Here is a 16,528-nt window from a genome sequence, read left to right as displayed (position 1 = left end):
GAGCTCTTCTTCCTCAAGACGAGCTGGTTTTGTGTTTTGTGTCAACACCCATTTTCAGGGCAGGCAGGCGTTTCCTGCCACACCGTTCACGGCACACAAAGGGTGGAACTAATGTCACAAAGCTCTGGCACACTCCTCACAGAGCTGTGCTAGTGACACCGACTGGGCTGGTGGTCACAAGAGAAGCGGGGTGATACCGTGTCTCTGTCTCACGGGCAACGGTGACTTACTTGTCCAGCAGCCCCTTCTGTTTGAGGATGCGGTGCACTTCAGCAGAGGTCTGAGGCCCCTGGAGCTTCTGCCCGTTTAGCATCTCTTTCTCCAACTCTTCAATGGTCTTAAAAACAAAGAAGGAAAAAAAGAAATCAGCCCTGGCTGGTGTGGCTCAGAGTCGCTGGTTCAATTCCTAATCGGGGCACATGCTCAGGAGGCAACCACACACTGATGTTTCTCTTCTTCTCTTCCTCCCTCCCTCCCCCTCTCTCTAAGTAATCTTTAAAAAAAAATCTATGGTAACGACTAGAGAGTCACTTATTTTAAGAGGAGAGTGGGCAAGGAGTCCATCTCCGCTGGACTGCCTCTCACCCCAGCCCAGGGGTCTTTAGGAGGAGGGAGGGGTGTGGGGAGGGCAGGCCAGAGGCTACCTTTCCAGTCTTGGCAAAGGCCTCGGCGACCCTGCGGTTCCGGCCGCCGTAGCAGGTGGTGATCAGGTCGGCCACGCCGCAGCTCTCCAGGAAGGTGGCTGTGGACACCTGGCCCTGGCAGAAGATCCTGGCGAAGGCGATCATTTCCATGAGTCCCAGGCGGATGACGGCAGCTTTGGTGTTGTCCCCGCTGCGGAGACCGTCGCAGAACCCGGCTCCCACCGCTACGATGTTCTGCGAAGGAGACAAGGAAGGCAGGATGCTGTCACACACGCACTGCGGATGAGGATGTGGGGAAGGTCGGGGGCGAGGCCGGGACACAGCCCTTGGCTCTGCTCTTGGACCATGAGTGACAGAGATGAAAGAAGGGACCCTTTTCAGGACAGGAGCCCAGACCTGGGGTCAGTGGGAGGCAGCAGTGGACGAGCACGAGCCCCAAAACGAGAGCGCTGACAGTTGTCTCTGGTGAAACACTGTCTGCATAAACCGTTTTACCTTTCGGGTTTGTTTTCAAATCAAATGTCTCATTGAAATATAACCTGCACAAAGAAAAGTACACAAGTCATAAGTGTACCCCCCGCGCGGAGCTGCAAAGATAGCTTCAGCCGCAGAAGTCCTCCTCAAGGGGCTGACAGCCTAGTTGGAAAAAGAGACGCAACAAAGCGCATCACGATACACCGAGACGGAAGTGTGCTGAGAAGCGGTGAGCCTCAGGCTTCACTTCCAGCAGGGAAGGCTGTGCAGAGCAGGTGGCATCCGAGCTCGGCCTCGCGTCAAATGCAAACTCCGACAAGCACGCATGAGGCGTCATGCCCGCAAGGCAGCACAGAGGCCCTAGGACACAGGGACATTGGGTGGGCCCCGTCCCTGGTCCCTTCACACTGTACCAGCTCCTTCACCGAGGACGCGTGATGCCAGGAAAAATGCACGTATTTTGGCTCTAACCACACCAGCATTTTTCTGTAATATCTGGTGACCACATATGGATTTGTGCCTTGAGAGAGACTGAAACATGAAGCTAGTTGGTAACAAATGGGAAATCAGTGAAAATATGATAAATGTGTTTTTTTCCTCCAAAAGAAAGTTTTATTAGTGAAAGAGGATACTTCTTTAAACATCAGGCCTATCAAAATCGGAGGGATGAGGTGAAAAACGGAAGGACCTGGGGAAGAAAATTGTCTCCCTTGGTTGCTGTGCAGTTTTTGATAAAATACATCCTCCAACACAGCACTGCTGTGGCCAGGCTCGCCTCAGAAAGAGATGTGGCCACTTCGACACAGCTCTGGCTCACCAAGAGACCTAAGCCACGAAGCCACTTCAGATGAAAAAAACCTGAGGAGCCCTCCGGAAGCTTGTCTCCTTCGGACAGACAGACCCCGACCGCCCTGCAGCAGCCACAGGGAGCCCACGAGTCAGAACGGAAGGGGCCCAAATGTATATTCTCCTCCTCGGTAATGACACTGGAGCTTACTTTGGCTACTGGTAGTCCTTTCATTGCTATCAACACAAAGAAAAAAAACACTGTAAAAATAATCAGAAAGCTGACACATAGACAAACAAACTATTTCTGTGTTCTGGTCTCTCAGGGCAGTTGTGAGCTACAGCAGACCAACGAAGTAGCTTCCCAGGGGTCACTTCCCCCCTGCAAAGGCCAGGCTCCGGCCTGGTGCCTACAGCTGCAGGTGGAGCCGACAAGGGCTCCAGTCTTCTGCATTAATGGCCTGACCAGGGCGCATATGTTTGCAGACTAACTTCTGCCTGTGTCTGCAAAAGCTCCTCCCCCCCTCCCTGCCATGCGGGGGTGCCCCCTGCAGGTGTCATCAGCTCCCTGTCGGTGATCATCCATCCCCAACTACCTGCTGTGTGTGCACAGTGATGAGGAAGCGGCCAATTCCTGGCTTGGTGCACTTGGTGTCTGGCGGCATCCTGAGAAGGGGAGAGGGGAGGCGCAGGGTGAAAGGAGCCCTGAGAGATGCTGAAGGGCGAGGAGAGATCTGCTGCCTCTGCAGCTCTGCTCCAGAGGGGAGGGCGGCCCAGCCCCTGGGAACACCAGACCTTTTAGATGGGGTGCTGGGCAGAGACTAAGAGTCAGATGTTTTACTGACGTTACCGAGGCAATGTGATGAGGCCTGGGATCCAAATGGTTAGACTGCTGAAATTGCTCTCCCATGCCTCCGGGACTGTGTCTCTGTGTCCCCCTTCATCACACATGACACCTTCTGGAGGTTACCTGACAAACCAACCCCAGTAAATGTCTATGGACTAAACGGGAGAGAACAGAGGCGAGAGGGGTAATTCAGGAAGTGACGACGTGAGCCACACCAGGCCCAGTGCACACGCTGTCTCATGGGAATTCTGACCGTGTGTGTGTGTGTGTGTGTGTGTGTGTGTGTGTGTGTGCCTATTCTCCCGGCTGGCTGCGAGAGGTTCAGTGGCTTGCCGAGAACACCCTGCTGGTGAGTGATGCAGCCGGGACATGCGCCGAGGGCCTGGTTCTGCAGCCCCACCCTCCCCATGCCTGGCTGTGTCTAAATTGTGGCACCTCTGGCCTGGCCACCTGCTCCTCCCTGGGTCAGAGACTGTCCCGAACCCTCTGTGACTGGATGTCAAAGGGGAGTGCCTGCCTGGCCTTCACAGAGCTTGGGAGGTAATGATAGGCTCAGGAGGAGAAAAGACTTATGGGGGGGAGGTAATAAACATAACAACAAAAGTTAACCTTCTTGAACTGTTCTAAGTGCTTCGTATATTATTAGTGCGTTTAGTCTTCATTCCTATAAGGCAGGCTCTTTTCTGTGCACTGTGGGAGGGAAGGGAGGAAACTCAAGCACACAGGGTAAGTAGCCCCAGGTCCTGTAGTCACACCGTGCAGAGCTGGGTTTCCAGCCCAGGACACCTGGCTCCTCTCCTGACTCCTCTCTAGGGAGTGGGTCAAACCACACTGCTCTAGGGCCTCAGGGTGAAAGGCACAGAGTGGCCACCTCAGAGCCAAGGTAAGAACTTTCTAATAGGAAAAGCTGACTTCACCCAACTGGAAAGATTTAGAGAGACAGGAGTGAGCTGCCAGTCACTGGAAGCATCCAAGCAGGAGCTGTAAGGATGAGCCCTGAGCTCCAAAGCAGTGCTTCTGAGCTCTCACATCGCTGCACTCAGAGAAAAGGCAGGTAAGGGTGCCCATGCCTGGAGGCTCTGGCCTCCCTCTCGGCCCCTTCACTGCAGGGCACACAGGTTGGGACGACCTCACAGTCCCCACTAGACATCTAACCTCCCCATGTTGAGGAGGGGGGCGGACAGGGGCTACTGCAGGGTAAACTCTTCCCATCCGAGGGGACCCTGGGCCCCAACCTGGTTTAATCATCTTATGATGGATCTTGAAATCCAAGCTCTCCCCCTCCACCACTTATCACTGTCAAAAGAAAAATAAACACACTGAGCCAGTCAGACTGTGTTTGAATAGCATTTGAGCAGATGTCCTCTGAGATCGCTCAGCTGTGAAAGTTATCATTATCCACCATGCATTTAAATCTGCCTGAAACTGTTCTGGAGCTAAAAATACTGTGATTTTCAGAAGACAGACGTGCTTAAGCCCCGCTCCATTTCCTGGGTGATGGCAATGCTTGAGGCGTTCGCCCACTCCGAGGTGCCACCTTTGCAATTCTGAGTTGGGGTGGGTTGGGCGCGACTCAGTTCCTTCCGCTCCCATCCTCCCACAAAAAGAATATAAAACTGGAGAAGCAGCCCAGGCTACCTGCAGGTTACTCCAACACTCTCCCCACCTAGGAAGAAAGGCCCCTCTGAAGCCAAGCGAGCATTCACTATTTTCTGGAAGCCCACACACAGCTGCCTCTTCTGGAGGCCAGCTCCCAATGCACTTGACCCAAGAGGGAGCTCTGACTGCAGAGTGTGGGCTTACTACAAGGCAAGGTACCACATACGGCTCGCAGGGTTGGGCCCGGTATGCAAGGCAGCCTGGCTGAGATGTCAAGCAGGGCCGAGCTCATGCCCACACTCTGTCCACCAGGCCTGGCACCCTGCAAGAAGCTGCCTTAGCCAGAGTAGCACTGTCCAATGCAAGTTTCTGCAATGATGTAAATACTTCAGATCTGCTTATGTAAAATGGCCAGTAGCCACTGGCCACTGATATGCACATGGCTACTGAGCCTTTGGGATGGGGCTACTGTGACTTAAATTTTTTTTTTAAGTTTTACTTAATTTGAATGTAAATGCAAATAGCCATATATGGCTAATGGGGTCTGGGTGGCCCTGGCTAGAGACTAGGCGCAAGGCTGCCATCACAGCAGGGTTCATCAGAGCCAGACCCTGGGGGGAACCTATACACCCAGCAGTCCGAGTGGTCACCCTCACGATGGACAGCCCTTCAAAGGAACGTCACATGGCTCAGGTTATGGGTTTATCCCCCAACCTGTTCTCCCTTCTTCCGGAGTAACACAGCCCCCGGTTTTCATGCAAGTACAGGGCTACCCAGGGGAGAAAAACTATTTTCCAACCTCCCTTGCAGCTAGGAACAGTCGCACAATTAAGCACTGCCCATCGAGTTGAAGGCAAAGTATTATATCACCACTTCCCAGAATCTGCCTTCAAAGACAGCTGCCACGTGGCCTTTGTCCTTTGTTTGCTTGTTTCTTTCTTTTTTTTTTTTTTTAACCCTGATGTCTGGAAGGCAGAAGAGATGGTTGGAGCTCTGGTCGCCATCTTAGAAACGAGGAGGATCGAGGGGTTCAGAACAGGCCTCCCCAAGATGTGCCACTTCGGCCTGAGAATGATTTTGAGCTGACGGCCATTGAGACCCTTCAGGCTCAAGAGAAACCATTTCGTCTCCCTGAAAGAAGTTAAATTGGGGTTTAAGTTTAATACGAGTTATCACTAGAAACGAGTTTTTATGCTCCGTGTACACAGCAGGGCAAACATCTAATTACAGAAAACCTGCTCTGCTTCCAGTCTTGTGAATTGCCCTCTTCCCCTCTGACACCCCAGGCGCCTCACCTCATTCATTAATCCAGCAAGTCACGCACATCTCATTTCCCCTTCCTGTCTCTGAACCTCTCCTGTGTGTGTGTGTGTGTGTGTGTGTGTGTGTGTGTTGGGGGGGTTCCCATACAGAGGTGTGTAATTAAATTTTATTATTTTCTCTTGTGAATCTGGCTCATGTCAATTTAATTATTAGACCAGCCAAAAGAACCTAGAATGGTAGAGGGAAGGTTCTTCCTCTTCCGCAAGGACGAGGGCCATGCCCTTGTGAGCTGGCAGGAGCCAGGGTCCCTAAGAATTCTGTGCAACGGAGTTGTTACATGGACTCAGGATTTTACATAAGAAATAAACTTGTACCTGTACAGCCACTGTTATTTTGGGTCTCTGTTAAAGAAACTCAACCCTGATGAAGCAGGTATTCAGAAGATAACACAGGTTGATCTGTACACTTTTTGCTACACTGTTGGCAGGTTCTGACAAGGATGCACTTCATTCAACTGCCCAGACACAACCCAGAAAGGTCAGGTTGGACACGGTAACCAAGGGACACAGGACCAAGATTCTTGGAACCTGCACGGACACCAGGATTGTGCCAATATTTGCTGCATCTGAGCCCTTTACTCTTTCTGGATCCCTGTGTCCTTATGTGAATGACGGCATGGTTAGACTCAGTTCCTGCCGAAATGCCTGTTTCTTGGTTTTCAAAAAGCCCGGCTCTGACGCAAGCTGACAGGAACGACGGTTACGGATGCTGCTCCAGAGGGTGGCCAAGGGGAAGGATGTAAATGGTTCTCAACCCCCACCCCCCTCCGCCCTCAATGAGCCACTCTGTAGTGGGAGCGGGAACCAATCCACTCACAAGAAAAACGAAAAGCCATTCTAAGCTCAGACACAGGGCCAGCAGGGGTCCCATTAGCAGAGCTTTTCCAGAGCTGTCCATCCAGAACCTTTTCCTGCAGCACCCTTTGTTCTGGGCAGGATCTCACAGCTTCCCCATCCACCTCCCAAAATGTCCAGTCATTCAGAAACAGCTTTGGAGCGACAGACCGGTGCTGAGCAATTAGGCGTTCAGGATGCCCCTGCTGTCGAGTGGTCATTAAACTAATGAAGGCCTATTAAAAACCCATAAAAATCCCAACCAACAAAAATAAACAAAGCAGCCAAAGCTAGTGTCTCAAACATATAACAGGACCTGCGTACGATATGAGGAACACCCCAGACAAGCATTTAGAAATATAGACACATGCTCCCTGGGAGCCCAGGTCTTTGAGTGGCTTTAATTTGTAAAATTTTCATGGTCTAGGGACATGTGCCCACACATACACACAATATTAATTCTGGAAAGTGGTTTTAAATGTTGATGCTTAAACAAGATGCTCAATTTAGAGAAAGGGTAGAAAGGCATTCTTTTAACCGTTGCATTTCCTACCTAACAAAGTGAGGTGGATGCCACATTACCTAGTTTCTTCCCTAGCTGCTCAAATTCCTGAAAAGCAGCTTTTGCCACAAAAGAAATGACTCAGCAGCCCAGCTCCCGGCTGGCTGTTTCCCAGAGTCAGGACAGAGCGAGGGACCTTGACCAAGTCTTGCACCTGTGGAGGCAAGGAAGGAGCCCAAGTGTGGAAACTTCCTTTTATTTTATCCTCCCAAGGCCCTGGCCAATAGGAGCTGCTTCTTTAATAGCATCTTTCCCCCTGAGATAAAACCATTCTTGAAAAAACCTCCATCAGCAGCAGACTTTTTTCCTTTAACTTTAACATGAACAACCAACAGAACCATCAAACCAAGAGAGTAGCATGATTCAGAGAAAACAGTTCCTCTTCCTACCCAAGATAACATGTCAGGAGAGAGATATGAATTAATAGAAGCCTTCGCTCCCCGGTAAACTCAACAATTGATGTACTCTCCATGCTTCCCAAACGTTAATGCTGCCAAGTGTCCCAAGGACTAAAACACCACAACTGTCCCAGATTTATAAATAAAAGCAAATCAGAAGTGAGAGAGGAACTCGAACCACCCAGGAAAGGCTAAGGCAAAGCAGGAAGTGACAGAGAAGGCTCTCAATTCACTATTCTTTGCCGAAGTGAGCGCACAGAACACAGGGCCCATTCTTCAGGGTGAGATTCCGAGGGCCAACAGTGGCCAAGCTTGATGAACTGCTCTCCTTGAGCAGGAATACAAGGCCGACTTTACCTTAAGAGCACCACAGAGTTCAACAGTATCGGCGTCGTCAACCACTGTGATTCGGAAGTTGGGAGTCTGCAGAAGCTCTTTGAAGAGGAGGCCGTTCTCCATTACTTTGCTGCCTGTTGGAAGGATGGAAAACAGGAAATTCGTAACAGCCTCTACTCTTAATTTTCACACCTTACACAGTTTAAAGTAAGTTTCTTCTTATTATAAAAGTAGCATATGGTCATTGTAGAAAATTTAGAAAATTCATAAGAGTAGAAATAGAAGATAAAAATATGCCAGAATTTCACCACAGATGATCACTAATAATTTGGCACACACCTTTCACTCACTGAAATATGAATATACATAGTTTTTCTCAAAACCGGAAACATAATGTATATGCAATTTCATAATCTGCTTTCTCCCTTTTTATGGCATGACTAATTTTCAATGACAACATATTTTTTGTACATCATTTCAAATGGCTGCTTTGTATGTTGCTGTGTCTATGTATTATGTTTTATCTAAGTATCTTTTTAGTGTTTGAGATCTAAAATTGTTGCAATTTTTGCTACCATAAACACAACCTCAATTTCTGTGTTTACATGTGTAACAGATTATTGTTCAAAATCATTCACTCTGCCCTGACTGGTGTAGCTCAGTGGGTTGGGCGTCCTCCCACAGATGAAAAGGTCGCAGGTTTGATTCCCAGTCAGGGCACATGCCTGGGCTGTGGGCCAGGTCCCTGGCTGAGAGCACGTGAGAGGCAACTGATTGTTTCTCTCTCTCTCTGTCCCTATAAAAATAAATAAATAAATCTTTTAAAAAATTATTCACCCCATTTCCTTGGGAGGAGAGTGCATTCGTTTTGGATGTTAGGCTTGACGATGCTGCATGCTTGGACTCACAGTGAGTGGGCCTATTCCCCCACCCGCTGCCTTTGGGCTCAGCCCTGTGATTCGCTTTGGCCAAAGGGACATTAACAGACACGATGCAGCAGAAGCCTGACGTCCACTGAGCGGCAGGGCCGGTCCCTTGTACCTCTGCCTTCCCTGTAAGATGGCCTGGCTAGCCCACTGGGCCCAGCTGGAGGATGACAGACACAGACACATGGAGCAGAGCCACCCCAGCTGTCCCGGCCAAGATCTGCTGACCCCCAGTGGCTGGCTGTGTTAGCTGTGCTTATTTTGTATGCCACTGAGATTCTGTGATTGTTGTTATTTTGTATCACTATGGCAATAGAGAACTGATACAATGTTGACGAATATTTTCCACTGATTAATTGGAAGGCAGAAATGTACTCGGGGTCCTCGTCTGTGCTACTGCTACATCCTGCCATTGGGACGGTTCCTACAATGAGATGGAGGCTCAGTAGCAGTTTTTGCACTTTTTTTTTGTTTGGGGACTTGGGGTTAAAACCAAAAACAAACAGAAGTTGAACTTTACACATAAAAGCGGACGTGAAATGTGCTCTGGCTGTTGGGGGTCCGGGGTGGGGCTCAGCCCTGGAAATCAGGACGATAAAATTGACCAGCTGAGTCCTGCCTCTCAAGTCAGCGTCTCCACACCGGTGGCAGGCAGCTCGCCGAGGACTAGTGCCTGGGCTCTGCCTGCCCCGAGGTTCCCATGCTTGTGCCCAAGCTTGTCTGCACGTTACAGTCACCTCGGGATCTTTAAAAACACCAAAGCCCAGGTCACATCCCAGGCCAGTTAAACCAGTCTCTGGGGAACAGCAGGCCTCAGTAGTTTCTGAAGCTCCCCAGGCAATTCCAATGGGCAGACAAGTGTGCAAACCTCAGACTTAACTTCCTCTAGCCTTGGCTTCCTCATGAGTAAACACTACAGCACTCTTAGGGCTGTTGGGAGGTTACGTAAGAATCAGGTGTCAAAATAGGCTATGAGTCATAATTAGCACTCAAAGTCCCAAGTAAATAATGATGGCCTAGGTAACACTTAACCATGCTTACGACTATAATTTTCCCCATTTCCAGGCAGGAAGCCCAGAGAGGTTTACCAACTTGCCCACAGTCACACAGCTACTAGGAGGCAGAGCCCAAATTCTGGCCGCAGCTCTGAACTGACTCTGTGCTACGCTGCTTCTCAGGGGGTGGGAAAAGAGAAGATAAACAAACAAGAATCAAACAAACATGACAACAGAATTCTGTTCTTCCAATGCAGGAAAAGAGATGAGTGTCAACATTAAAATTACACCCACAAGTAATATCATGTCGAACAACCCAGGGGAGGGGCGGGGGAGGGACACACAGATGAAACAAGAGTGGCCAGAGGTTACTCGTTACTGAAGATGGGCGTGGGGGGCACGGGATTCATGAGACTGTTGTACTCTTTGTCTTCAAGGAGATTTCCCCCAATAAAATGTTTAAAACATCTACACCAAACACCTAGAAACATGTTTTCTGTCCTATAAGCTTTGCTCTCATCTGTTCTTTAGCCGAGTGGAACTGTGTCGGTTTGAGCAAACTGTCCCCTTCCTCTTTCAAACAGTCAGCAGAGCATCTGGGTGACCCCGTGCAACTCCGTTTCGTCACCGGGGTTGGGTGAGCTGGCCCCCAGCCTCCACAGCGTGATGTCATTGCTTTCTCCTCTGTCTGTCACCCTGGGCCACGGTGCAGTGCCTCCCATAGCATTAGCATCACAGACGAGCCCCCACTCAGGTGACTTGACTCCAGCTGCCTGCTGCTGTGGGCCATCGGAGAAGCAAAGTGGGGTCTGCCAGTTCTTCCTGTGGCTGCCAATTACTCCCAGTGTCCACCAGAGGCGTGAGCTTGATTTACAGCAATGAACACTTTTTCCCAAATGTACTTCAAAAAAATTATTTTAAATCATGGGTAAGAAAACACTAACCACCCTGGCTGGTGTGGCTCAGTGGATTGAGTGCCGGCCTGCAAACAGAAAGGTCGCTGGTTCGATTCCCAGTCAGGGCACATGCCTGGGTTGTGGGCCAGGTCCCTGGTTGGGGGCGTGTGAGAAGCAACTAATGAATGTTTCTCTTGCACATCGATGTTTCTCTCCTCTCTTTCTTCCTCCCTCCCCCTCTCTCTAAAAATAAATAAATACATACAAAAGAAAAGACTAATTGTGTTATTTCCAGTCACAAGCAGTGATGTGGCAAGCAGGGACCCGGACCACCTGGTACAGAACAGGTCATGCCCAACAGCCACGTGGGAGGGCTCTACCAAACTCCATATGAACCAAGAGACAGGAATATCCCCTTCACTTTCATGCTAAGTGTGAGAGAGAATCAACCTCTTATTTTAATAAGACTCCTTCAAAACTACCATTTCAGCCTGTGATTCCATATTTGTTTCTGTGCTTAGAAGCACCACAAGGAGCTTACGTATCCTCGACACTTAACTCCATGCCTGACACATAACAGGCGTTGGAAAAGATTTGAGGGACAACTGAGTGAAAGCCTTTAGATGCTGTGAGGTCAGTCCCAAGAATGAAGGGAACTCTTACCACAAGGGGGCACCGCAGTTCACCGTGCCAGTTAGTATTTATACAAGATACTAAAAACGATGCCATTTTTCCTTTTTCTTCTTCTATGGAAGACTCAATCAAGTAGGCTGAAATTCCTGAACCTACCATAATTAAAAATGACTTGGTTGCTACTGTCATCAAGAAAGGCCATCTGAACAAGCACGGCGCAATGACCAAATATTGGAAATTTAGTGTTGATACAATCCTCTAACATACAACCATATTCCAATCTCCAGGATTATGGCGGTGCTGTCCCGCACTCCCTGAATCCTCGCTAGTCCGTGACACTCCAGTTAGCCTCCCATCGTCACTTCTGACAAAGGCATTTTAAGAGTGTGGCCAGTTGTTTTGTAACACATCCCTTACTTTGGGCCTTCTGATATTTAATTCGGGTTATGTAAGACAATTTAGAAAATATCGTCTTCGTGTTCTACCTTACTTTCAGTGGTTTACTTAATTTAATTCAGGTCACTCTCCTCTCGGTAACCAGAGTCTAACCCACAGCAAAGGCAGGGGAAACACTGGGCAAACAGAAGCCAGAGGGAGAGAGGTGTGACTTCCAGGCAATCACCTGTCTTCACAAACCCACAGACCCTAACGCACCCCACTGGAAACTTTCTTGCAACAAACAGGGCTTAGAGGCAGGTAAACAGCTTCGCCAAAATCTACAGGGAAACACAAGGTTTTCAATCAAGAATCGGAGAGGAAGTCTCAGCTTTGTGGAATGATTGGGGTAACCAGTCAATTCCAACCAATTGGCAAAACTGACTGCCAGTTGACTATTGGCAAACAGGACTGAGTTGAAACAACTAGTTAACAATTTTCTTTTTGAAAAACAGAATTACATGATAATTTCACAGGCTTTATTAAAACCACAGATGGATAAAAGAATTCACTGTGAAAAAATAAAACCTGTAAGTACAGTAGTATATATACATATGTACATTTATTCTGAAAGGATACTTAGAACCTGCCAACAGTGACATCCTACAGAAGAGGGAGTGGGTGGGAAATTACAATTTTAATGCTAATTTTATGCCTTCTCATATTGTTTGAATTTCCTCACCCATGGTTAAATCGCTTTTGAAAATATCAACCTGGGAAATGGTATTATAGGCCGCTTTTTTTTCTTTATATTATTTGTTATACCTCTCCACTCCAAGAATATTGTCTCTGAAAAAGGGGGTTTTAAGTACCCATATATATGGGATTGTTGATGGAATACTGTGCAGCTATGAGGATGTATGCTGGACTTTGACAGTTGTTTGTTGTATATTAATAAAGCAATTATAAAAACAGTACATGAATAAACTACAAACATAAATTGTCTGGAAAAATGAAATAATAAAAATGGTTTCTTTTGACTGTTTTCCACAATAATGACATAATACCTATGTCATAAAAATAAAGGAAAGTCCTGGCCAGGTGGCTCAGCTGGTTGGAGTATCATCCCATACACCATAAGGTTGCGGGTTCGATCCCCGGTCAGGGCGTGTAAGAGAAGTAACCAATCAATGTTTCTCTCTCACATCAATGTGTCTCTGTCTCTCCCCTTCTCCTTGCCTCTCCCTTTAAATCAATAAACATATCCTGGGGTGAAGATTTTAAATAAGTAAGTAAGTAAGTAAATACATAAATAAATGGGAAACATGCAAAAGTAAAAATGTCCTGACTTGCAGGGATGTGTGAGAATCAGGAGCTGCATTTCCCCCACGCCTCCCATCTCAGTCAGGAGTCGGAGCTTCCTGTTACGCATCTGCCAGGGACAAATGGTTCACTCTGCTCGAGTATGTGACAAGGGTAAAACTTAGTTCTGGAATAGTAGAAAAATGTAAATAAACTCTTGCAAAACATCTGCAAATACAAGAATATCCCCCTTCTACGAGTCCTTTAATATGGTACACACAGGCAGCTGAAAATTCCGATGCCCTTTTTAAAAGAAACAAAATATTTTACACCATCAATGTTGTGTAAGACTAGAAAGAACTTTCTATTTCAGGAAACAGGAGACCCAAGTCCACGCCTGGGTTCTGTGCTAGCTGTGTGACCTCGGGGCAGGTAACTTATTCCCTGAGCCGCAGCTCATTCACCGAAAAGCAGGGATCATTCCCACCGATTCTCAGATCTCATTGAAATCACTGGTATTTGGGAGTAAAGAAGCTGGGTGTGGAAGGCCAGGGGAGCCCCACCATGGATGCAAACACCTGTTTCTGGGTACAAGCAACCTTGCATTCTTTGTGTTTAGCCTCGATCATCTGTCCGCGCATCATGACCAGTCAAAACGGTCTCCTTGGCTTTACTTCCAATCTGGAGGTTGCTGAAGACACTTCAGACCCACAGAATGGCCTCCTTACAAAAAATCCCCTCCCCACTGAAGGTCCACCTCAGGAGAGTCAAGGGGGCTGGGAAGAGTCCACCACAGGAGGTATCAGAAATGGAAAATGAACATTACTCAGCCACAAAAAAGAAGGAAATCTTACCCTTTGCAAAAGCATGGGTGGACCTGGAGAGCATTATGCTAAGTGGAATAAGCCAGTCAGAGAAAAGACAGGTATCATATGATTTCAGTCATATGGGGAATCTAAAGAACAAAATGAAACAACAGGCAAAACAGAGACAGGCTCATAGAGAGCAAGCAGGCTGAGAACTGTCAGTGGGGAGTGTGGTAGGAAGCGTGGAGAGGAGGGCTGGAGGGATTGAGCAAAAAAAAGAAAAGAAAGAGAAAAACTCACGGACAGAGTCAACAGTGTAGGGATTGCCTGGGGGAGGGGTGGTGGGGGAGGTGGAGGAGGGTTCAGGGGGATGAATGATGTGTTGTGGAACTGTGCACCTGAAACCTATATAATTGTGTCGACCAGTGTCACCCCAATAATTCAACAAAAAGGATAAAAGCAAGAAAGCACCAAAGGCCCAGGCTCCCAGGGCCTGGCCGGCGCTCACCGATGGTGGTCTCACAGAACTTCCCGGCAGCCACCTCATTGGCAATGTTGGCTCCCATCAGCACGCTGATGTCGATGCCCATCTTCTCTCGGATGATGTCAGAAATGAGCTTCAGCCCATCCGGGCCCTTGTCTATGCCCTAGGAGGAGGTCAGGAAGTTAGGGAGAAACACACCACCAAAACAGAAGAGGTCTGGGATCTTTGCTTTACAAGTTATCTAGATCCAGACATCCAATGGCATACGCATCTTGAAAAATATCTCCCCCAAGAGAAAACATACGTGCTGTGTATGTACTGTTTCGAGAATATGAGAAAACGAAAGGAAAACGAACATGTCTCCCCACCTTGGATGTGCAACCGCCCAGGTTAAGAGGCAGCACATCCCTGACATGACTGAAGTCCCCAGCGTCTCTCCCCAGGTCCATGCACCCCCCAGGGAGAACCGCCATCCTGAATTCTGTACACGCTGCTCCCTGGCCTTGCTGGATCATTTTGCCACATACAACTGTCCCTAAACAATACTTTAAGTCACGATGCCTGTTTTTGAAAGCCTGTAAATGGAATCGTACTGTTCATACGGGACATGTATTTATGCTGCGTTATTGTTTTAGAAATTCACTCGCGTGGCTGCATGAACGCTCTCATTCCCTCCTATTTACTACCGTGTGTAATATTCCAAAGTGAACCGTCCATTCGCTTATGCAGTCAGCCGCTGGCTGACATGGGAGTCGTGCCAGCTTGCTTCCGTAAATATTCATCTATGAACACTCTGGAACACAGTCTCTCTAGGGGGTTCTTAAGCCTTTTTATGATGTGGGCCTCTCCTGGGTCAGGCTGGTGAAGGGGATGAACTCCTTCTGAGAATTTCATATGCATAAAGCAAAATATATAACACTACCCAGGAAGCCTGCCCTGGCTGGTGTGGTTCAGTGGATTGAGCGCAAGCCTGCGAACCAAAGGGTCTCTGGTTCGATTCCCAGTCAGGGCACATGCCTGGGTTGCAGGCCAGGACCCCAGTGGGGGGAGGTGCTCGAGAGACAACCACACATTGATGTTTCTCTCCCTTTTTCACCTTCCCTTCTCCTCTCTAAAAACAAATAAATAAAATCTTAAAAAAAAAAGAAGATTACCCAGGAAGACAATTATATTGATCTGTTGTTACCAAAATGTTAAAAAAAACAAAACCCCTAAATTTTTGATAAAGTAATATATGTGTTGTTTTACTAATGCAATTAGAAAAAGATGTCCTGGCAGATATAATAATTATCACAATTTCAAAGTAGTGATGAGCATAAATGATACTTGAGACCTCAGAAGCCATCGTAAGGTGATGTGAATCTCTACTGGCAGGAGGGGCCCGGGCCCTGCTCATATGCTATCACTGAACTCTGGCTTGTGGTCTTCCTTCGTAAATGAAGAAAATGCTCGTTTCAGTTAGAGGTTGAAATTAATAAAAGTGCAATTTCCCCCCACATTTAAGACCATGAACCTCCTGAATTCTGTCTATGAATCTCTGGGACTGGTCGTGGACTGCCAGTTAAAAACTCCCTCTTTAGGCAAAACACCAGGAGTGGGAACTCACACGAACCACTGGTGAGTTCTGGAACACCAGCCGAAACCCACAGCTGGTGGGACAGGGTCCTTCTGACAGCAAGACTCACCAGATGGAGCCCCCCCCCCCCCCCCCCCCCCCCCCCGCCTCCCGCCTCCCCCCATCTGCCATAGAAAGCAGTCTCTTTGTAAATTTGAGCTAAGCTAGGCTCCTGGGATGGACGGTTTTGATTATCCCCGATCCACAACCGCCCCTTCACTTCCTTATCTCCAACAGATGAAAGGGAGAGGAAGTGAAACTTCCCGGAAACCAATGCCTCCCAAAGCCTGGGTCAGTGGCAGGCAAGTCACCTTGATGAGCGTGATTCCCAGTGCTTGCTTGGGCACCTTCCCGGTGATCTCGTCACAGATTCTGTGGATGAACTGGTGGGGAATGACAAACACCAGCAGGTCTGCATCTTGCACGGCCTCGCTGAGGTTTGGGACGGCAACCTGCATGGCCAGGAGGAGAAAGCGCTTACTCCTATACCAACACGCGCTGATCCAAACGCTTTCCTTCTCTGGCCCTTTTCCAGACGCCTGCTGAGTGCAGAGAGCACAGTGCAGACAGTTAAGGCAAGTGTGGGGTGTGCTCTGCCTTCCTCATTCACAGCTTGTATCCAAAGCCAGGAGCCTCTGTCTGCCTTTCCAGGCCTCAGTTTCCTTATTTGTAAAAAGGAGTCATTATAATATTC

The 16,528-nt window shown here is 48.3% G+C and overlaps 1 protein-coding gene across 1 annotated transcript in view; it reads right to left on the bottom strand.

Moving 5' to 3' along the window:
• Nucleotides 1-16,528, bottom strand: part of GPD1L (glycerol-3-phosphate dehydrogenase 1 like) — a 38,523-nt gene that overhangs the window by 7,525 nt on the left and 14,470 nt on the right. Inside the window, exons 3-7 of the mRNA XM_053930398.2 lie at nt 16,146-16,286; nt 14,244-14,382; nt 7,824-7,936; nt 645-878; nt 231-337 (exon numbers count right to left, since the gene is read on the bottom strand). Coding sequence (XP_053786373.1) covers nt 231-337; nt 645-878; nt 7,824-7,936; nt 14,244-14,382; nt 16,146-16,286 — 734 coding nt within the window. The remainder of the gene's footprint in view (nt 1-230; nt 338-644; nt 879-7,823; nt 7,937-14,243; nt 14,383-16,145; nt 16,287-16,528) is intronic.

Source organism: Desmodus rotundus, chromosome 8 (genome assembly GCF_022682495.2).
Source record: "Desmodus rotundus isolate HL8 chromosome 8, HLdesRot8A.1, whole genome shotgun sequence".
In the NCBI taxonomy this organism is placed as follows: domain Eukaryota; kingdom Metazoa; phylum Chordata; class Mammalia; order Chiroptera; family Phyllostomidae; genus Desmodus; species Desmodus rotundus.
The sequence above is the reverse complement of the archived record's forward strand: the minus strand, read 5'-3'. Positions and strand labels throughout refer to the sequence as shown.